The sequence below is a fragment of the Dendrobates tinctorius genome, unplaced genomic scaffold (genome assembly GCF_039654945.1).
Source record: "Dendrobates tinctorius isolate UK_male_01 unplaced genomic scaffold, ASM3965494v1 ptg000129l, whole genome shotgun sequence".
Classification (NCBI taxonomy): domain Eukaryota; kingdom Metazoa; phylum Chordata; class Amphibia; order Anura; family Dendrobatidae; genus Dendrobates; species Dendrobates tinctorius.
Genome location: NW_027361797.1, coordinates 1,558,329 through 1,581,701, shown reverse-complemented (window position 1 = coordinate 1,581,701; position 23,373 = coordinate 1,558,329). Strand labels below are relative to the sequence as shown.

The following is a 23,373-nucleotide window of genomic DNA, read 5'->3' as shown; positions in this document are numbered from 1 at the left end:
TCGGAAGAGTTTATCTTTTAATTTGCAAATGATTTTGAGCTGGAGACCAGCTGCCATGATGTCTCCCAAACACAGCAGAGCTCACAGAGAGGGATTTCTGCTCTACGTTCCTTAGTTCGCACACAGACAGACGCCGAAAATTATATGGCAGTGCTAAGCAGTGTAGAAGTGAATCCAGCTCTGAGATGTGGTAAAAGACTAGCTAGAAAGCTCAGTACTTTTTCTGTGTCCTGACTCTGGCCTTTCATTTTCTATCTCCGCTCTCTATAGACTATAATAGGAGGTGTAACCAGTCACTCCTCACTGTATTGGCAGCTCATTTTGTCTTGGGAAAAAAAAAAAGAGATTGGAGCTGTCTTTTCAGAGTGGAGAGTAACCTTAGGAGGCAGGAAGAAAGGGAAGAGGTGGCTCATAAGTGGAGAAAGATTTCTCTGACAAGATGTACTATTGATTTACTGGTCTATGCCAAGTTTTTTTTAAGAGTACGGTTCCCATTTAATGATATTTGTATTTTTATGCGTATACGAAAAAACAAAGATCTGACTCCTATAAAGATATATTCTGAAGGAAATCATAATTCACAAAATGCTGCACTTATTTAAAAATACTAGATACATGCGTGCGTTACAAGCACTTCGTATGTCCAAAATGGAGTAGATCATTACAACCAATTACAATTTTTGCATTGTTTTAACAGGCACCTACGCAGTAATACATATCGAAAGACCTAATAAAAGAATGATGGAGGACTAACAACAATGCTACATATAAGTTGATACACAGACCTGGGTCGGCATTGTGGCTCTTCTTAAAGTTGACGACAACCTTATTATCATTCATCATCCTTACATCTTGATCCTCTATGTTATTGCTGTAATACAAGAACAATATACAATAAAGTCACTTATAACGCTGTGATGTGCGAGTTACATCACGCGATGAGATGAAGCCTACGCCGTCTGTAAGAGTAATTGCCCGCATTTATTTTTTCATGCTTTGACATCAATAAAGGGGTATTCCCATCAAACACAGTCATGGCATTGCCGTATTTATCCTTCTCCCATATCTACCTATGGGTCATGAGACGCCCATTTGCCGATTTACAGTGACCTCACCCTGAACAAACCGAAATAAAGACTCCATTCACATCTGCATAAAGACCAGAACATGGCTTTCTCCATATGCAGTAGTTATATATGATGGAAATACACCTTTATATGAGAATTAATTGATTTTTTTATCTCAAAATAATAAATTAATAAAGACTCTATATGTGAAAATGGAAACGTATCTCTACAAATGTAATAAAGGAGGACAACAAGCACAATCAAAAATACGAGGAGGGTATCAGCAACAAAATGCATGAGAGGGAAATATAAAGGCCATAAAACAATTAAAAACACAAAATCTCCCAAAATAACTGCATCTGGGAATATATAATCAGTAGTGAAGCCCCCAGAAAGTACAATGACAATAGTCTGAAGATATATATATTAAAAGGGTATACAGCCCACGGCGATGTCACAGTGGAAGAGAGAGGAGTATAATAGTGTAACCTATTCCTATTACACAGGTGTGCAGAACATTACAACCTAGATTTTTATCCTTCCTTGTGTCACTTATCTCTAATAACTGATATACAAGAATTTAAATTCTTAATTAAAATAATAAAAAAAAAAATACTTAAATGACAGAGTATTACGTACTCATATTATACTGGTATTCAACTCATCTTGACTGTTTGGGTGCCTAATATTAACAATTAAGTTTTAATATATACAGCTCTGGCAAAAATTAAGAGACCACTGCACAGTTTTATAAAAATCAGCTTCTCTACATGTCTGACAGCCATTCCATTCCAGTGTCAGTTGAATTCCAATCAGAGTACACCTCCTCCTACTTAATGTGCTTCTGATTAGGTGATCACCTGAACCAAATCTTATTTAACAAAGGAAAGTATAAAAAAAAAACCTGCAATACTGTTCACAATCCTCTTGTAATAGGACAAGCTGGATGGCAAAACAAGTGCTAGTAATATCCCCAAAGGAATAGGAATGAAAAAATAACATTTAACCATGCCAAAGGAGTTGAAAAGAAAAGTTTTGAGTGAGGAAAAGAAGGGCTCAATTCTGGCTTTACTGTCAGAGGGACACAGTGAGTGTTATGTTGCATCCATCCTTAAAATTTCTAAGATTGCAGTCCATTACAACAAGGTAAAGCAGCAGACATTGGGGACAACAAAGCTACAGGCTTAATTGGTCTCTTTGGTCGCAATTTTTTCTTTTGTTTTCAAGTGCTATGTGCGATTTTTGTTGTCCATAGGTCCTGATTATTTCGTCACACGTTATATATATGATTTCTCTGTGTGATGTATCTCACAAGTTATTTACATTATCTACTTACTGTGTTTTGCATAGGTTCTGTTCTTGTGACGATGGACTTCCGTGCCAGGGATAAAACTTGGCTCGGGCAGATTGACCAGATATTTGGAGTTGGGTGTGAGTGTGCCCCCACCAGTGGGTGATCACAAATGGGATAACCAGGCCCAAGATATAGAAAAGCTACTTGTACAACGCACCAAATTATGGTGGAACTGCGCATTTTTACAAAGATATTTATCTAATAAGATGATTCCACGTGGTCTGCGTGTGCGCGTTATTCCAGCTTTCACAGTTGAGGATGCTGAATTTGTCTCCAGGTGGGAGGAGGCATGTAGTATGTGCTCCTGGTCCCTCATGCAGCTGCTCATTGATTTGGATGCAAAGAAAATCTATCACCTTGACAAGTGTATTGATGAGATTCAGACCAAATTTAGAAATGATTGTCCTTCTGACAAAATTAATGGCTATGATACCCAGATTGATAAAAAATTGGATTTATGTGTTAAAAAAATACATGAAACATATGGCAATAAGATGCAAAGTGATTTGAAGGACTATATGTCTAAGGCTGGTTTCACATTTGCGTTAAAACAACGCTGCTCCCTGCGTCGTTAAGCCCCGCCCCGAGCCGGCTCCCTGCCCGCCCCATCCGGGATCACCGCCTACTTTCGCATTTGCACGCATGCGATCGGCGCACCCTATCTTTAGCATAGGGTGCGCAGATCATGCGCTGCCAGTGTGAAAGTAGCGTGCTGCGCACTTTTGACGGTGCGCCGTGCGCGCCGAAATGCAGCATGTTGCAGGGCGCAGCGTTGTTTTAACGCAAATGTGAAACCAGCCTAAGACTGTCTATTTATGGCGAAAACCCAACTCTATTACTCGCAATGTGTCCCGTACACCCTCTGAGAGTTCGTTATCAAACATTAGTGACTCTTCCGGGTGGTCTAATCCATCAATTACGACTCGTTCTGGCTCTAGAATAGGGTGACGGACACGAATTTTCATCCATACAGACATACACAGTATAAGTCACCTGAACGTAAAAAGACAGGAAATAAGGTAATCAATCTTATCTCTCATATTTTGGCTGATAGTGATATATCTCTTTTGAATAAAGGATTAACTTTTTCACCTAAATGCAAATTTGATACCTTTACTGCTATCAAAGATCTTCATCTCTTTGCTAGGTCACTGCTATTTAAGAGGCATTTTTTTGATCCTCAACTTAATACCTTATTTCCCACAGAGGAAGAACAATTAGCTCTCCAGGATTTGGAGGATCTCTCCAATGAACATCAACTGGAAGAGGGAGGTAAGATTCCCTCATCCATTAGGAGTAAATCCAAAAAATTTCCTCCCCTGTCTTGTTGTTCCAGTATAGACTGTTTTGATCGGGTTGTAGAGGAGGACTTTCGCAAAATATCGATGAGAATTCCCCATGATAATCTAACCAGAGTGGAACGTGATAGACTGGAGGTTTTGAGTTCCCTCCCTGGCGTAGTCTTCAAGCCAGCGGACAAAGGGGGGAATATAGTGATTTGGCCCACTGATCTTTATGAAAAGGAGGCCTTCAAGCAACTCACTAACAGTACATGTTATAAACGCTTAACATTCAACCCCCTTTTGTCCTTTACTAATCAACTATATAAGATTCTTGATACGGCAACCATTAGTGGGGTAATTACTAAGGAATTAGCTCTGGCATTGAAAGTAAGGGAACCAACTATTTCCACAGTATACTTATTGCCAAAGATTCACAAAAACCCTGAACAACCACCTGGCCGCTCTATCATATCGGGATCTGGCAACTTTCTTGAAAAGGTTAATCTTTGGATTGAATCTAAACTAAAACCACTAGTTGAGGGACTTCCATCCTTCATCCTAGACACTGGCGACTTTTTGAGGAGGGTCGATGGTCTCTATGTAGAACCTGGCTCCCTCATGGTGACCTGTGACATCAAATCACTATATACTAATATCAAACATAGTGATGGCCTGATGGCTACTAAGTATTTTTTGGAGATGTCCAATCTGCCACGAGACATCATTTGTCTGATTCTAGAGTTGTTAGAGTTTTCCCTTACACACAATTTTTTCGTATTCAAGGGGTCCTTCTACCTGCAGCTCCAGTGCACTGCCATGGGTGCGTCCTTTGCTCCGGCCTATGCCAATTTGTTCCTGGGGCTGTGGGAGAGGGACCTCTCCCTGTCAGATCAGTTGTCAATGGATCGCATCCCTCTCTGGATGCGTTACATTGACGACATTTTCCTGATCTGGCAGGGGTCCGGTGGGCAGCTGGATGAATTTTTGGGACTTCTAAATATTAATGATAAAAACATCCATCTAACTTACCATTGTAATAAAAATAGAATTAATTTTTTGGATGTGACAGTATGGAGGGATAAAGACTCTATGTTGCAGACTACTATTTATAGGAAGGAGACCTCCACTAATGTGCTCCTACATGTCTCCTCCTCACATCCAAGACATATGACCAACTCCATACCCATTGGACAGTTCCTCCGTTTACGGAGGATCTGTTCCAAAGATGATGAATTTGAACACCAGGCCAAAGATCTATTTAACAGATTTAGAGATAGAGGGTATGGGAGACGCATCCTTAAACGTGCATATCATAGAGGGAAATACTCTACTCGTCATTCATTGCTATATGCACGAAAGAAGCATCAATCTGTGAACCAGATCAGGTTCATCACTAATTACCATGCACAATTTTCACGCATGCGTGAATGTCTCCAACGTGCATTACCTATTCTACAGGTGGACCCTATATTAAAACAACTAATTCCTGAAAAAACCTAGTATTACCATCAGGAGGTCTAAAAATCTTCGTGACCATCTAGTTCATAGCCATTATCAATTTAAGTCCAAGAACGCCTTTATTGATGGAGTGGGTCCTACGTGTGGATGTAGACCCTGTGGTCGGTGTGTCGCGTGCCCCAATATTGAGTCCACCAATCAATTCTTCAATTCATCCGGATCCCGTACATATGAGATTAGAAAACCAATAACCTGTAATACGAAAAATGCCATCTACTTTGCAGTATGTCCCTGCAACCTCATATATGTGGGCCTCACTACGAGGCAATTTAAAGCACGGGTCCGTGAACATATTTTGGGGATTTTATCGGCTGCTGATCAGGATGATGTATCCACACTTAAGACCCTTCCCCGTCATTTTAAACAGCAACATAATTGTGACGGTTCACTCATTAGGTTTCGTGGTATTGATGCCAACGATCCTGGTGTCCGTGGTGGTAATACTAGCTCCAGATTGGCCCAACGCGAGACGAGATGGATCTGGGCCCTTGACACGGTCCATCCAAAAGGACTCAATGAGAACCTTAGCTTTGTTCCATTTTTGTGATCAGTCCCACTGCTTTTGTGCACTTGTTGTTTGCAAAACATTTTTTGGGTGTTTTTTAACTGTTTTACTTATTTCCTTGTTTTTATTTTTCTATCTCGTTTAATATTGGCCATTTTTTCACACTGGGTTTCATGAGGAAGACTTCTACATTGTCCATACCATTCTAGGACCAAGAAAAGGACCCTGCATGTTACGTTGATGTTTTGGTTCTGTGTTTCTTGATGTTGCATCACCTTGTGTCATGAACCTTGATTTACTTTTTTGTTGGAATTTATATACCATATAACAATGATGTACTCTTGTTAAGCATTGTACATATATAAACTGTATACTTTTTTACCTAAACATCTTGGTATTATATTGAGTATGAATATGATATATTTAAGATATGGCCCCTGATATATTGGTTACAAGGATTTTCTATCCTTTTTTGGGGGTCCTTAATTCTGCATGTGTCCCATATTTTGATGTCCGTAGTGTTGGGATTATACTTACCTCACCTTTCCCTTTATTGTGTGTTACGGTGTTATATAAATACATATGAAACCACCCAGCCACTCTATTTCTGATTCTGTGTATTAGTATGCTAATTTTTGGTCCCCTTCCTGTTATTGGGTGTCTTAATATTCTTTTGGTTGCCCCAATATGCTCTGGATGTTGCAATTTATCATTGCGGTCATCATCTACTGCCCTCGGACCCAGTACGCATGCGCACCAGTGCCTTGCTCTGTGCTCCGGCTTGCGGCGTCTCCATTGTCCTGACAACGCTTTGACGTTGCGGGTCACGTGACGACGCCCAGCTCTTGGCCTGGTGCGTGCATGCGTCGTCACGGTCTCTGGGCTGTCTCCGCTTTCATAACACACTTAGGGCATCCTCAGTGATTGGCTGGGTATTTCTATGACGACCGTATACTGCAGCTATCTGATTGGCTGATAGGCCTTTTTAAACTCCTTCCTCTTTCCTGTCATGCCCCTTGAGAAAGGCTCTTCAGCCGAAACACGCGTCGGGGTGACGCTCCCGGACACCGGCTCCTGCCCCTGTGTTTATTTCAGGTATTTACCATCTCTCATACTTGTAATGGGGATACAGGTTGCTGTTGCATACGTACCTATGTGTAGTATGGCACGGTATTAACTGCTGGATTTGTTTGCATTGTCAGTTTGCCTTTTTACTTCCACTGGCTACTTAGCCTTTATTTATGCTTTGTCTATGTATATGTGTGCCTAATGTATAGTATATGTATGCTCTGATCTGGCTGCGTCTTTTATCTACTTGTGCCTTTTGTGGGTGTCATTCCTCCTTCTCCTTATATCTATATGCACTTCCAATAAAATTTATATATATTTTTCTTAATTGGTCTCTTTTGTCGCAATTTTTTCTTTTGTTTTCAAGTGCTATGTGCGATTTTTGTTGTCCATAGGTCCTGATCATTTCGTCACACTTTATATATATGATTTCTCTGTGTGATATATCTCACAATTTATTTACAAAAGCTACAGGCTGGCAGAGGGCGAAAAAGACTCTCCACTGCCCGGGATGACCGTCATCTCATTCAAATGTCACTCAGAAACTGCAGGATGACAAAGTGACCTACGAAAGGAATGGCAAATGGCAGCTGGGGTGAAGTGCACGGCAATAACAGTTCGTAACAGGCTCCTAGAGGCAGGGCTCAAGTCATATAAATGTAGAAAAAAGCCTTTTCGTCAATGAGAAGCAAAGGGGAGCCAGGCTGATGTTTGCCAAAGACCATAAGGATTGGACCATAGAGGACTGGAGTAAGGTAATCTTTTCTGATGAGTCTAATTTTCAGCTTTGTCCAACACCTGGTCGTTTAATGGTTAGATGGAGACCGGAAGAGGCGTACAAGCCACAGTGTCTTGCACCCACTGTGAAATTTGGTGGAGGATCGGTGATGATCTGAGGATGCTTCAGCAAGGCTGGAATTGGGCAGGTTAATCTTTGTGAAGGATGTATGAATCAAGCTGCATACAAGGTTATCCTGGAAAAACAGTTGATTCCTTCTGCTCAGGCAATGTTCCCAAACTCTGAGGACTGTTTTTTCCAGCAGGACAATGTGCCATGCCACAAAGCTAGGTCAATCAATGTGTGGATGAAGGACCAGCACATCAAATCCCTCTCATGGCCAGCCCAATCTCCAGACCTAAACCCCACTGAAAACCTCTGGAATGTAATCAAGAGGAATATGGATAGTCACAAGCCATCAAAGAAGAACTGCTTACATTTTTGCCCCAGGAGTGGCATAAGGTCACCCAAAAGCAGTGTGAAAGACTGGTGGAAAGCTGCCAAGACGCACGAAAGATGTGATTAACAATCATGGTTATTCCACAAAATATTGATTTCTGAACTGTTCCTGAGTTAAAACATTAGTATTGTTGTTGCTAAATGATTATGAACTTGTTTTCTTAGCATTATTTGAGGTCTGCAAGCACGGCATTTTTTGTTCTTTTGACCATTTCTCATTTTCTGAAAATAAACACAACATTTAGTGCTTGGAATTCGGAGACATGATGTCAGTAGTTTATAGAATAAAAGAGCAATTTACTCAAAAATATACCTATAATGAGAAAAATCAGACCAACTGAAAATTTGGAAGGGGTTTCTTAATTTTTGCCAGAGCTGTATATACACTGAATATTTTATAGGTTAGAGTCATCCATAACATGGTGTCTCCCCTCAATCTATCCTGCTGTCCATTGCCTAATTGCAACCCAGCAGCAGCATATAATTTAGACCACAGGAGGTGGGAGCGGGTCCTTGACTTTTGGATCCTGCTCTCCTGTTGCATACCGTATAACAAAGAGGTAGGATTTTTGTTCCGAGCAGGCAAACCATTGGACAATGATAGGTGCAAAGATAAGAAAGTTCCAGCGCCTACAATGCTGATAGAATGCTGATACAGAGCAAACGCCCACATGAACGGTAAAGTCCATTCTTTGAAAGCGTATCTGTCATTTCACTGAAAACCAGAGACAAATCTGTGTATGATAGATCCAAGCTATCAGTCTGTAAAGAGATGCCTTTTTATGTACTCAATTTTCTTATGTCTCTCTTCTTCCAATAATCCTTCTTTTAGGATTAACAAATGGCTCAGTGAAAATGAATTATGCTATTGACAGGTCAATGTGTTTTGTGTAAACTAGATTTATATGTTTTTTATATCATTAGCTGCCTGGTAATGTAAAACCACAGCGCATGAGCCTTCACCATATCGATAGAGAATTAAGAAATGACCAATAAGCGTCTGACCGCTATCGAAAGGTTTTCCACCTCACTGACCATCATCACTTCACATGACGCTCATTGCCGTACACTGTGACTGACGGCGTGTTATTCTGCATGGAAACTAGAAATTCTTACTGTCATTCCCTAGGGACATTGGCCAAAATCTGCATCTCCAATTCTAAGTATATATATTCAAAGATTGGCAAAGCAGACTACAGGGGATCCGTGCTATATAGAAAGAGGATGAGTGGCGTAGTCTGCGCATAATACAGAGATGGGATTAATGCCAGCGGCAGTGCTAGGCTGAGTGTGATTGATCATGATATGTTGCAGCTGGTAATTGTCATGCTGCGCTTCAATTACAAGTACGCATTTTTCCTTCATTCTTCATACACTAGAAAGCAGCAGTACGGTACAATATTTTTACAGGAAAAAAATGTAATCAGTTTCAGAGACACTGTGCTTACTAGTTACAAGCGACTGTACTGAGATTTTCATTTCTTACACAATGCTTTTGCGGAAAAGGGAATAATTTAAAAAAAACTAATTTGAAGTGTGCGTGTCCTAGGCAATTTTTTTTTTGCATATGTTTTACAACAACACAGAAAAAAGACACACAAAGAAAAGAGTGCTGGGCAACCGCTTAATCTAATAGTATGGGTATAACAAAGCTGAAGACGATGTGCACTACATCTGTGTGACTGGAGCCCTACACAAGCCTTACCTGCGTGCAATTCTAATACTAGGCACCCCTCCATGAATTGGTAGGTGGTGATTGGTTGTTTCATCAGTATTTTGCACCTGTGTTGCCTCCACTTTTAACAAGAGGAGCTGCTGCATCCTGTAAGTGCATTAAGATTTGTGACCTGTGTTGGTAAATATATGGCTACCTTTTTCTGACATGTTTTAAAAGTCAAGCTTTGCATCCATGTCCTGTTGGACATGTACCTGCCTAGCAGATGCACACCTCACCTATACTATGGCCTGCCAAGACATTTTGCTTTCTGTGCATATAACTACATACCTAGCATTTCTTACCTTTTGGTAAGGGTTAAAAACTGGGACTGAAAAGACTGGCAAAAGTTAAAGGGTTGTATCAAATGTATGGTAAAAAAATGGTAATGATGGGGTAGTGTAAAAAACAAACAAAAACAAAACAAAATTCCAAGGCTAAGAATTTAAGAATTTAGCTAGCGGCAGCCTAAACACCATTAGCAGCAGCCTAAACACCATTAGCAGCAGCCTAGACACCACTGGCACCAGCCGTCTGGGCAATAGTACTACAAAATGCATGTAACAATTGGCCTTCTTTTCCTCCGTCATTCTTATTAGAGTGGGGAGGATGGGTGAAGTGGAGGGCTTTATGAAATATATACGGCACATAACTCATCTGAGTCACTATAGCATGATGCTACCTGACACTGTCAGTTTGAGCCACTGTTCTGCACAAAATGGTCTGCCTGATCATAAATGACCAAAAACGGATAATTTTTGGACCGTTTTTCAGCTTTAAAAAACATGAAATGTCTGTCAATGCACTGCTCTATTAAATGGCTGTGGGTTAAAATAGGGTATTGTCTGCTTATAGAGTGAGAGAACTTTGAAATTAATAAAGCGGTGTCTGTGTTAAAGAGATTGAAAGTGGTTAGATATAGTTGTAGGAGACCTCAGAGTGGTACTCATCTCTATTCAGAGCAATTGGAGGCTTTTCAGCATTGTGATTCGCTGAAAATCAAATTTTGCTAGAAATTTCCTCAAACCTGGCGATTCAAATTTCAAGAAATTCGATCATCCATACCTGACTCGCACATATTTATAGAATGTGTGAGACACACGTTCAGCCTATCTCCCCTGCCTTCTGCTTGTAACAGCTGACGGAGAGAAACCACAAGCAGAGGGTCCCACCATCGACAAGGTGTCCTAGTGGTTGGGACCCGGTCCTTGCCTGCCCTTATTCACACAGACGTCAACTTTGACACATGATAAGGTTATTAATACTAGACAGTGTAGGACCGCCCCGACCACAGAGTCACCTTGTCGATGGTAGGACGGCTTTTATGCTATGTTTGATCAAATACAGTATTACTAAGAACTCTGTATGATTTAAATGCACTTTTGCTTTTTACTTATTTAATCATAGCAGGGTTTTTTTCCTTTGTCTTTTGTAGGTTTTGAAATCTAGAATATATTAACAGAAGCATACAGTCTAAATGTATTGCCAGGTTTTTAACACTAAGGTTCGGATATGGCTTTAAAGAAGGCTACTGCTTGCGATATAGTGCAATTTTATTTCAATGTACAAAATTAAAGGAATAGTATGATTGGATAGTATGATTGCGTACACTTTTGTATATTTTAAGATACAAAGGTTAAGTACAGATAAAGATTGAATACATATAATGATTAAGTATATATAAAGATTAACTATATACATTATACTCACATCATCAACCACCAAGAGGATTTTAAATATCATCCGTCTGGAATATCAGAGAAGCAACGCCAAGACACAGAACCCCATGGAAGATTCACAACAATGCATGGGCGTCCCCAATTATGCAGGTATCAACACTGTACATGTGTACAGGTATCCAAGTTGTGCTTCTGTCTTAGTCATGTTTCTCTGGTATTATATACTAAATTACACTTATGTGTAACTTGCTTCACCCAACCCTTCCAGTGGCCAGCCTTCAAGGTTGGATGAAACAGACAACTTGGTATCATCAGCCAATTGGTCGTAAACCCTAACAATATAAAAGCCACATGGTTTTAGATAAAACCACCACAGACAGAGGTTAAATAAACCTTAATGTTTTACAATTACAAACAACAAACATAGATAAACATAGAACTGTTAGGCTGTGTGCACACGCTGCGGAAAAGGTGCGGATTCATCCGCGCGGATTTTGTACAATCCGCAGGTGAAACCGCAGGTCAAAAGACATGCGGTTTTACCTGCGGATTGCTCTGCGGTTTTGCCCTGCGGTTTTTCATCTCCTCAATGGAGGAGATGGCAAACCGCAGGAGAATCCGCAGAAAGAATTGACATGTCAATTCTTTCAGCGGATTGAAAACCGCAGATAATCCGCGCGGAAAATTCCGCACCGTCTGCACTGCGGTTTTTGATTCCCATAGGGAATCATTGTACTGTACACCGCAGCAGAAACTGCTGCGGGTCCGCAGCGGCCAAAACCGCTGCGGAACCGCAGCAAAATCCGCAGCATGTGCACACAGCCTGAGTGAAGTGAAATGGTTTCAGGTAATAAACAATAGTTCCTAAGATTGTATCACTATGAGAATTGTCTCTGTCTGTAACTGTTTGACAAGAAATGCAGCTCTGTCATGGTCTGAATGCATTCTGTATATTTCAATATGGACTCAAAAATAGCCATATTTATATTTGCACTACACTAGATCACGTGAAGTCATTATTGCCCTCTACTCCTCTTTGGTCAGACCTCATCTGGAATACTGTGTCCATTTTTGGGCACCACATTTTAAAAAAGACATCAACAAACTGGAGCAAGTTCAGAAAAGAGCGACCAGAATGGTGACGGGTCTGCAAACACTGTCTTATGAGGAAAGGTTGCAGGATTTGGGAATGTTTAGCTTGCAGAAGAGAAGACTGAGAGGAGACTTAACAGCTGTCTACAAATATCTCAAGGGTTGTCACATTGTAGAAGGATCATCTTTATTCTCATTTGCACAAGGAAACACTAGAAACAATCTGATGAAACTGAATGGGAGAGACAGATTAGATATTAGAAAAAACTTTTTGACAGTGTGATCAATGAGTCGAACAGTCTGCCACGAGAGGTGGTGAGTTCTCCTTCAATAGAAGTCCTCAAACAGAGGCTGGACAGGCATCTGTCTGGGATGATTTAGCGAATCCTGCTTTGAGCAGGGGGCCGGACCAGATGGCCCAGGAGGTCCCTTCCAACTCTACGATTCTTTGATTCTATGATGACCATCTTGGGGAAAACTCAGAATTTTACATATTTCTGAAATTAAACCTTTGGTTGATGTCCCTCTCCTGAAGATCCTCTCAAAGTCTGTTGGCAGGGAGACTCTCGAAGAGCCAAAAAGGGAAAAGGCAAAATGTTTAATCGCGTACCTCTACCCCTGATATGTTCTAATTTCGCCTAATCATCGCTGCTAGCGGCTCTATGCATAAAACGTATAATAGGGGCGATACAGGGCAGTCTTGATGGGTCCCATTTGATATCTTAAATAAAGGAGAAGTGTAAACAGGAAGCCTAATTGAGGCAGAAGGGGTGCTATACAATACTCCAGTAGCTAACAAAAAAGGGCCCGAAAAGCCAAAAGCCTTCAGAGTATCGAATAAAAAGGACCAATTAAGGGGATCAAATGCCTTTTCTGCATCTAAGCTTAATGTAACAGACTGTAAATTATTTTTATTAGCAATATCAATTAGGTCTATCGCCCTTCTAGTGTTGTCTCCCCCTTGCCGGTTAGGGACGAAACCCACCTGATCCTTGTTAATAAGCTGGGGGAGCCAACAGTTCAATGTATTAGCCAGTAAGCAGGTGAATATTTTAAAATCAGAGTTTAACAACGCTATTGGGAGATAGTTTGAACAATCCAGAGGATACTTCCCCGATTTTGGGATAAGGTCCAAATAGGAATGAGCTAATCTATCCAGCATAGGAGAGCCCTCAAGAAAAGAATTAAAGAGATTGACCATATAAGGAGAGAGCTCCTCTGCAAAGGATTTGTAGTTACAAGTAAGTCAACCCATCTGGGCACGGAGATTTACCCAAGGGGAGGACTCTCAAAATGTCCAGAACCTCCTCCCTTGTCACACTGTGATTAAGAGACGACAAGGCCTCAGTGAGAAGAATTGGAAGATTTAAACTTAACAAAAATTGATGTAGTGTCCCTATTCTATCAGACCTATTTAAAAAGATAGTGTCTTGTAAGTTATATAGTCTACTATAAAAATTGCAGAACATGTCTAAGATTTCAGAAGGATCATAATGAATCGTACCGTCAGTACCTCTCAAAGCCTGGGGATGAGAATTCAAGGCTCTATCCTTCAGCAATCTGGCCAAAAGTGTGTGAGCTTTGTTTCCTTTTTCGTAGTACTTTTGTTTAATCTAAAGATTGAGTTTTTCAACCCTACGTGATGCCAGGTCCTTCAATTTGTTTCTAAGTGCCACAACCTTATTTAAGGTCCTCACTGAAGGCGAGGCTAACAACTTACGCTCCTCACTTGATAATTGAGAAGTTAATTTATCAAATTCCACTTTAACGTTTCTTTTTAATCTAGAACCCTTCATAATACAGAACCCCCTCTTGAAGGCCTTATGGGCCTCCCAGTGAACCAAAGGGGAAGAAACTGAACCCTCACTCAGATGGAAGAAGTCAGAGAGATGGTTCAATAAAGTCTTCTGAATTGTTGGATCCTTTATTAGAAACTAATTCAACTGCCAGTGACACACCCTGTAAATTGGTTGAATGGATTTAAGGTCTAAAGCCACCGGGGCACGATCAGAGTAGGTGATGTGACCCAAATCTGCTTTCACCATCATCCTAAGGATTGAAATATTAGCAAAAAAATAATCTATTCTAGAATGGGTGTGATGAGGTGGAGAGTAGAAGGAAAAGGTCCTGTCCCTAGGGTGGTCAATTCTCCACAAGTCAAACAAAGAGTTAGCCCTAATTAGTTTTCTAAAGTCTCTCGCCAAATTGATGAGGTTTTGTGGTGTGGGTCTACCACTTATACAGAATCTATCAAATTGTTCTGAGAAAGGGATGTTGAAGTCTCCACCCACCAGCAAGGCTGCTGTTACGTGTTACAGAACCACTCAGCACCCAGAATATGTTGTGCAGTTATATGTATGTATAATAGGTTCTATGTGAGATGCATGTCCCTAATGCATCAGCCCACAGGCTGCGCCCCTGGGCAGAGGGGACACGATATTCTCCTTTTGTCCGCCCTCCCCCCCACCTTTGTAATTCCCACAGTAAACATCGGCAGGCTCCGGCCACCAGCGGCTTTTGTAATGCATGTCTGGCCTGCCACTTTTCTATTGACCTGCCCTCTGTATATGTGTGATATATTCTGTGTCCTGTGAGTAAAGTGTTGTCAGACTGGAAATACGTGGAGAAGCAGTGATCTTTTATATGCGCCCATGTAACCAAGGAATTCCAGCCAGCGTCATTCATTCAGACTCCAGCCAATGCAGAGCAGACCTCCGAAAACATGGGGTGGTAATGAAAGAGGTACCCCAGCTTGGGTAGACCCATCCCCAAACTGATCCGTTGAGGATCAGACTGTGTATGCCGATCGCGTCGCTGAAAAGGGGAGCCGTGTTACGTGTTACAGAACCACTCAGCACCCAGAATATGTTGTGCAGTTATATGTATGTATAATAGGTTCTATGTGAGATGCATGTCCCTAATGCATCAGCCCACAGGCTGCGAACCTGGGCAGAGGGGACACGATATTCTCTTTTTGTCCGCCCTCCCCCCCACCTTTGTAATTCCCACAGTAAACATCGGCAGGCTCCGGCCACCTGCGGCTTTTGTAATGCATGTCTGGCCTGCCGCTTTTCTATTGACCTGCCCTCTGTATATGTGTGATATATTCTGTGTCCTGTGAGTAAAGTGTTGTCAGACTGGAAATACGTGGAGAAGCAGTGATCTTTTATATGCGCCCATGTAACCAAGGAATTCCAGCCAGCGTCATTCATTCAGACTCCAGCCAACGCAGAGTGGACATCCGAAAACACGGGGTGGTACTGAAAGAGGTACCCCAGCTTGGGTAGACCCCGTTACAGCTGCCATCAATAGTTTTTGAATCAGGAATAAACCCTTCTCAGAAATTTGATCAGACCTGAATTTATAGCGTAAATATTACATAGAATAATAGGGCTGCCTCTCAAAGAAGCCACCAATACTACATATCTGCCCTCGGGGTCAGTGGGCGCCTTGTTCACCTGTAGAGAAAATCAAGATGGCCACTCCTCCTCTCATTATTTGAGAATGCAGAATGTGTCACGGGAAAGACGCCAAAGGCGAACCTGAAGGAGCCTGTGTTATCAAAATGTGTCTCCAGAAGGAATGCGATAACTACCATTTGGAACTTCAACTCCCGTAGGGCAAGCCTCCTCTTTCTAGGGGAGTTAAGTCCCTTGACATTTAAAGATAGTATGCATAACATTTGGGATTGTACAAAGTATTCACAAGCATATGATCACCAAAAGCCAATACCGTTCTCACAACCCTCAAGAAGCAGTACCAGACCCTCTCCTTCAGGATATTTTGCGAGCTGAGATCTGAAACTTGCAAGCAGGTGATTGGAAAAGTGGAAAATGGTAGGAAGAGGGGAAGACAAAGAAAACAAAGAACATAGAGGGAAAATACAAATAGACGTAGCCCATCACCCGAACCCTGAAAAGTAAAAACAACAATAGAGGCGCAATCCCCTGACAAAGGATCAAACAGGGCTCCCCCAGGCACACAACATCAACAATTTGCAGGTCACCCAGTTAAAGAGGGTGAAAAGAGAAATGGCTATTAAAGTATTATAACATGCTATAGAAATTAGCCTGCACTGGCTAAAACATTTAAAAAGTCTTGAACAATTGTGAAAACCAAGTTTTGCATTCTTTATGAGGAAAAAATGCCAAAAGTATTGAAAAAAATAAAAAAGTTCCGTCCAAGAGATCAGCGAAGACCCGATGTTCCCTTCCTTTCTCTTGTTTCTGAGAGAGACGTTCCTTCCTTCTCTTCTCGGTCCAAACTGGAGGTCCCAATCAGAAATCTTGGGGACCTGGAGATCCAATTTCTCACAAAAGGATGACAGATCTTCTAGGGAGTGCAGAGTCGCTGACACACCCTCTCTTCAGGCTGTTAAGGCAAAGGGGAACCCCCACCTATAGGGGATGCTGAGATCCTACAGAGTGGACAGTAAAGGCCGGAGGAATCTCCACTTTTGCAATGTTATGTGAGATAGATACGGGAATAATTGAATGGCGGTGTCCTGATACAAAATCTCCTTCAGGGACCTGGCCTTCCTCATAATACTCTCCGTAATTTCAAAGTTGTGGAGACAGCAAATAATGTGTCTTGGGAAAGGAGAAGCTCCTTTGGGCTGTAAGGCCCGAAGAGCCAGGTCAAATTTAAAGGGAGTGAAGACTGAGTCGCCTAAGATGGAGGTGAATATTTCCTGAAGAATTATTTTTAAATTTTTCTGTCCATCCAATTCGGGGACTCCCCTTACTCTAATGTTGCACCTTTTGCCTCTGTTATCCAAGTCTTCTACTTGAACCTGCAGGTCTTTGATCACATTTTGCTGCATAATAGATGTCTGGTGCAAATCAGCCACATGTGATCTGGTTTCATCATGCTCTTCTTCCAAAGATTCAATTCTGCCTGCTAAAAGCTGCAGATCCTGTCGCACACGTGCAATTTCTGACCTGCAAGAGTCTTTGACCTCCGTTATTATTGCCTTAAAGTCTTCCCTTGAAGGTAAACGAGAGGAACTTTAGCCACTGTGGGTGTAGATGATCGTCCAGGGGGGCCAACCTCTTCATCTGAGGACCCGTTTAAATAATACTCGCTCCCAACCTCAGTGCAGGTATTACTAGGGGTTAACTTAGAAGGTTCCCTATGATGGGCAGAGACCCATTTATTTCCCCGAGAGCCAATCCCCTCCATATGAGACTCTGTGTGGGTGATCTGTTGGAAGGAATCTGTAAGGCTGATCAGGTGGGTGAGGAAAATGGCTTCTCCCTCCATCATGCCGCATACACCCAGGACCGCAGCTTGCTGGCCAGGGGAAGAGGGCTCTTGCAAAAATCCAGCACAGGAGCACAAGTTTGGAGTGTCACTTATATGTGGAGCTATGTCTCCGGGTAGCCCAGAGTCCGCATGACCTGAAGGCCTCTCACTAGTCCTTCTGGTAACAGCCCCGGCATCCTCCATCCACTCCTAAACCACCTGAGCGGTGCCTAGCTCCAGCAGCGCCCCGATCCCGTCGGAGGAAGGTGTCCAGGGCCGTTGCGGGACCCGTGGACACCACTTCCGGCAGCGCTAGGTTTCTGGATCTCCTGGGGTCTATCCGGAAAAGTATTTGAGTGCTGGTGAAGGGTGCTTCTGCCTAAAGTTTTATGTGCCCGGTGGGAGCTTTGCAGCTATACGACCGCTCATGCCGGCATCAGGACACGCCCCCCAAAATGGTGACTTATTCTAAGAATAAACAGAGGAGTAATAGAATGACAACAAATAAATGTAATGCAATAAGCTGCACCATTCTGTCACCATTTTAAGAGGCATTCAATGTATCAAATAAATATGAATAAATACAAATATGTATAGTACAGTGTAAATTACTTTGGTTTGAGCATAGACAAATGCGGCAAAAATGCTTCTGAAAGTAGAAATGTCATTTTTTTAATCAATTAACTAAACGCAAATTGAGTGAATAAAAGAAGTCTATATAAAGTCAATACTTGGGGTGACCACTCTTTGCTTTCAAAACACCATCAATTCTGCTGGGTACATGTGCACAATGACAGGGAGGGATTTTGTAAGATTATAGTCAGGTGTATGAGTAACCAACTATACCAATCGTGATAAGGATCATCATTTTCATTTATAGGCGGGAACATAGTTGTTAACTGAAACAGAAACAACATTTATAAGGTTAAAAACTGGGTGAGGAACAGCCAAATTCTGCTGCAAAGTTTATGGAAGACATTTTCATGTCACGGGTCAAATCAAAAGCAGTAACCAGTTTGCATACAAGTGGAAACCCTCCAATGTGGCTGATTTACAAGAATTTTGCAAAGATGAGTGGGCCAAAATTCCTCCAGAGTATTGCAATAGACTCCTTGCCAGTTATGGCAAACGATTGATTGCAGTTGTACTTCTAAGGCTGGATTCACATTAGCTTTTTTTGCGCAGCGCATCGTGGTCTAGCGTTTGCACGCGTTCGTATGCGTTTTCGTACACATGCGTTTTTTTAAGGTGTGCGCCTAGGTGCGCCAGACGCAATCTGTTGCATTTTTGGGTCCGTTCAACGACATAAAAAAATGCATGCGCACACTTGCGCACGGATTGCGACAAAATAACGCATTACAGCCTATGGGAACGCAGGCATGCGCATGGACATGCGCACGCCTGCGTTTTAAAACGCATTCGTTTTGTGAGTTAACATGGCTAGAAACTGGTTAAAATGCATGCACGTAAAAAAGCAATTGCATGCAAAACGCATGATGCGTTTTTTGCATGCGTTTCTATTGCGCACGAAGCGCTGCGCTGAAAAACGCTAATGTGAAAGTAGCCTAAGGGTGGCCTAACCAGTTATTAGGTATAGGGGGCAGTCAATTTTTCACACGGGGCCCTATAGGTTTGTATTTCTTTTTCTCCTAATAACAATAACCTTCATTTAAAAATGGCATTTTGGGCTTACTTGTGTTGTCTTTGTCTGATATTTACATTTGTACGGTGATTTGAAACTCTTAAAGGGAATTTGTCACCACTTTTATGGCATAGCAGCTAAAAATATTGCCTTAAGTGTCTGCTATGCATTCCCTACATCTTTTATAGAACCCCCTGACCCCCTTGTATACTCACATAAACGTGTTTTAATATGCCCTGCGCTGTATGGTAATTTCTCAGTCGGGTCCGATGGGTGTGGTTTCGGGTCTCTACATCACACCCATCTGCTGCTGGTCGCCATCCTACTTCGTTCAATAACGCCTCTTGCCCTGTGGGACATCTCGCGCCTGCTGAGAAATATAGCTTTGTGCGCCTGCGCAATAGGCTTTGCCCAACTGCGGGCAAAGCCGAAACACAGAAGAGCGCACGCGCTGGGAAACGTAGTTCCGGTACATGAGTTACATGAGCTGCAAATTTTCAGCTGTTTTACAGTACTTGCAAAGCCTATGAGATTTCAGAAATCTCGTGAACAAATCTTGTTTTTTTTTTTCCTGTTTTGTCAAAGAGATCTGTTTTTGCAAAATGCGGCATGTCACTTCGTTCAGCATTTTTCATCCATTGAAAGCAATGGTTAGTGCAAAAAAATACTGCAAGAAAACGCAAGTATCAAGGTTTTGCGGCGCTTTTGGTGTGAAAACCTGATGAAGTTGAATCAGATTTTTTTATGCACTAAACTTTATCAACATGCACAAGAGACGAATGTACCAACAAAAATGCAGCAAAAAACGAAACGTAGCAAAACATGCTTTTTGTAAGCAGCTTAAACGCTGCTTAAAATTTGAGAAAAAACACAATGTGTGAACATAGCCTTACTGTTCAAACATGTGTTTTTTTTAATCAAATAATTATATTTTTATTGAACATTTTCAAAAAACTTTCACCCCACCCCTTCCCCACCCAACTCTCAGATTTAAGAAAGAACTTTCAATTATTTATTTTAGATTTCTTCTAGAAAGAATCCACAAGTCCATTGTTTCCTGCAGCGAGGTAGTCCTTATGGTCCATTCTTTCCCCTACTTCTCTCACCCCCAAAACAATGTATACATCACAATGTCAAATAAAGTGCTTTATACAACACCCTTTTTGGCTCGTTTCTTTTCCCCTCTTTGTATAAGTAATATAATTTGTGAACAATTTCCTTATAATCAAACACATCCTTAAATGCCTCAGATTATTTCTCCATTAAACTTTGTATGTATTATTCCAACTGTGGCTTTCTGTAGCTACTTCAATTCTTCCCATAGTCATCCTCAATAAATGTTACCTAAAGCACATCTATATATGTAAAAATGAGTGTACGTATGTGTGTGTATGTGTGTATCAGCCACGCCCACTCCACATAGCAACCAATCACTAAGCATCTTTCATTTCACCAGAGCTGTTTAAAAGAAGCTGAGCTGTGATTGGTTGCTATGAGCAACAGTTTTCCTTGTAGACAGTTGAGGTAACTGAGGCCTATTATTCTTATCATTTCTATGGTGTTATCATCTTTCTGTAAAGCTGGAAATAACACAATTTATTACCTTGCCAACACAGACCACCCTCTGACACAGACTGCAGAGGGAGCCCAGTATCACACATGATAGGATTAGATACACAGCTCAGCAGACTGTATCACACAGGATAGGATTAGATACACAGCCCAGTATCACATAGGATAGGATTAGAAACACAGCTCAGCAGACAGTACCACACAGGATAGGATTAGATACACGGCTCAGCAGACAGTATCACACAGGATAGGATTAGATACACAGCTCAACAGACAGTATCATACAGGATAGGATTAGATACACAGCTCAGCAGACTGTATCACACAGGATAGGATTAGATACACAGCCCAGTATCACACAGGATAGGATTAGATACATGGCTCAGCAGACAGTATCACACAAGATAGGATTAGATACACGGCTCAGCCGTTACTATCACACAGGATAGGAGTAGATACACGGTTCAGCAGTCAGTATCACACAGGATAGGAGTAGATACACGGCTCAGCCGTCAGTATCACACAGGATAGCATTAGATACAAGGCTCAGCAGACAGTATCACACAGGATAGGATCAGATACACAGCTCAGCAGACAGTATCACACAGGATAGGATCAGATACACAGCTCAGGAGACAGTTTCCCACAGGATAGGGTTAGATGCACAGCTCAGCAGACAGTAACACACAGGATAGGATTAGATACATGGCTCAGCAACAGGATGTGCCAAAGGAGAGGACATTTTCATTCCAAGAATTCCACTCATTCAATCTGATTTGCCTTTTGATTTTAAACGCCTCAAGTTTCCAATTCGACTGGAATTTGCAATGTCCATTAACAAGGCTCAGGGACAGTCCTTGAACGTAGTAGGGATCGATTTGCAAGAAAAGTCAAAGATGCTATAGGATTTTTACAGGATGAAAATGATGAAATGGTAAGACAGGATGTTGAGAAGGCTGAACTTTTAAATTCCTATTTTTCATCTGTTTTCTCTCAGAAAGGAAATGTAACATCAACTGTTCTTCACTGTCCTATTAAGGGAATAGAAGAATCCAGGATCTCTATAAACAGAAAGATAGTGAGGAAACACTTAGCTAACCTAAATGAATTCAAGTCTCCAGGTCCAGATGAATTACACCCCAGAGTACTGAAGGAGATAGCAGAAGAAATTTTTGAACCCCTCTCCATAATATTTGAAAATTCTTGGAGAACAGGAGAAGTGCCAGAAGACTGGAGAAGAGCAAATGTTGTTCCTATCTTCAAAAAGGGGAAGAAGGTGGACCCAGGCAACTATAGGCCGGTGAGTCTGACTTCTATACCAGGAAAGATCTTTGAACAAATTATTAAACAACATGTATGTCAGTACCTGGATAAGAATGAAGTGATTAAACAGAGTCAGCATGGGTTTGTAACTAATAAGTCATGTTAGACTAACTTTATTTCCTTCTATGACGGAATCACTGATTGGGTGGATCAAGGAAATTCTATAGATATAGTATATCTTGACTTCAGCAAAGCATTTGACAAAGTCTCTCATACAATCCTTATTGAAAAAATGACTAAGTATGGAATGGACAAGGCAACTGTTAGGTGGATTCATAACTGGCTTAGTGATCGGACCCAAAGAGTGATCGTAAATGGCTGCACATCCAGTTGGAAGAATGTCTCAAGTGGGGTACCACAGGGCTCTGTCCTGGGTCCTGTATTGTTCAACATCTTTATCAACGATTTAGATGAAGGAATTGAGGGTAAACTGATTAAATTTGCTGATGACACAAAGCTAGGAGGGATAGCTAATACTAGAGAAGAGAGAGAGAGGATTCAAAAAGATATAAATAAACTGGAGAAGTGGGCAGCAACTAACAGAATGGTTTTTAACAGGGAGAAATGCAAAGTACTACATCTGGGCAATAAAAATGAAAAAAGCATATACAGAATGGGAGGAATAGGGCTAAGTGACAGCACATGTGAAAAAGACTTGGGTATACTAATAGATCACAGACTGAATATGAGTCAACAGTGTGATGCAGAAGCAAAAAAGGCAAATGCAATTCTAGGATGTATTAACACAAGCATACAGTCTAGATCACGTGAAGTCATTATTTCCCTCTACTCCTCTTTGGTCAGACCTCATCTGGAATATTGTGTCCAGTTTTGGGCACCACATTTTAAAAAAGACATCAACAAACTGGAGCAAGTTCAGAAAAGAGCGACCAGAATGGTGACCGGTCTGCAAACCCTGTCTTATGAGGAAAGGTTGCAGGATTTGGGAATGTTTAGTTTGCAAAAGAGAAGACTGAGAGGAGACTTAATAGCTGTCTACAAATATCTAAAGGGCTGTCACATTGTAGAAGGATCAACTTTATTCTCATTTGCACAAGGAAAGACTAGAAGCAAT

General features: G+C 41.4%; 1 protein-coding gene across 5 annotated transcripts in view; it reads right to left on the bottom strand.

The window, feature by feature from the left end:
- Positions 1 to 23,373, bottom strand: part of KATNIP (katanin interacting protein) — a 268,939-nt gene that overhangs the window by 1,393 nt on the left and 244,173 nt on the right. For all 5 annotated transcript variants that reach the window (XM_073542765.1, XM_073542769.1, XM_073542766.1 and 2 more), the window contains one exon: positions 786 to 871. In XM_073542765.1, coding sequence (XP_073398866.1) covers positions 786 to 871 — 86 coding nt within the window. The remainder of the gene's footprint in view (positions 1 to 785; positions 872 to 23,373) is intronic.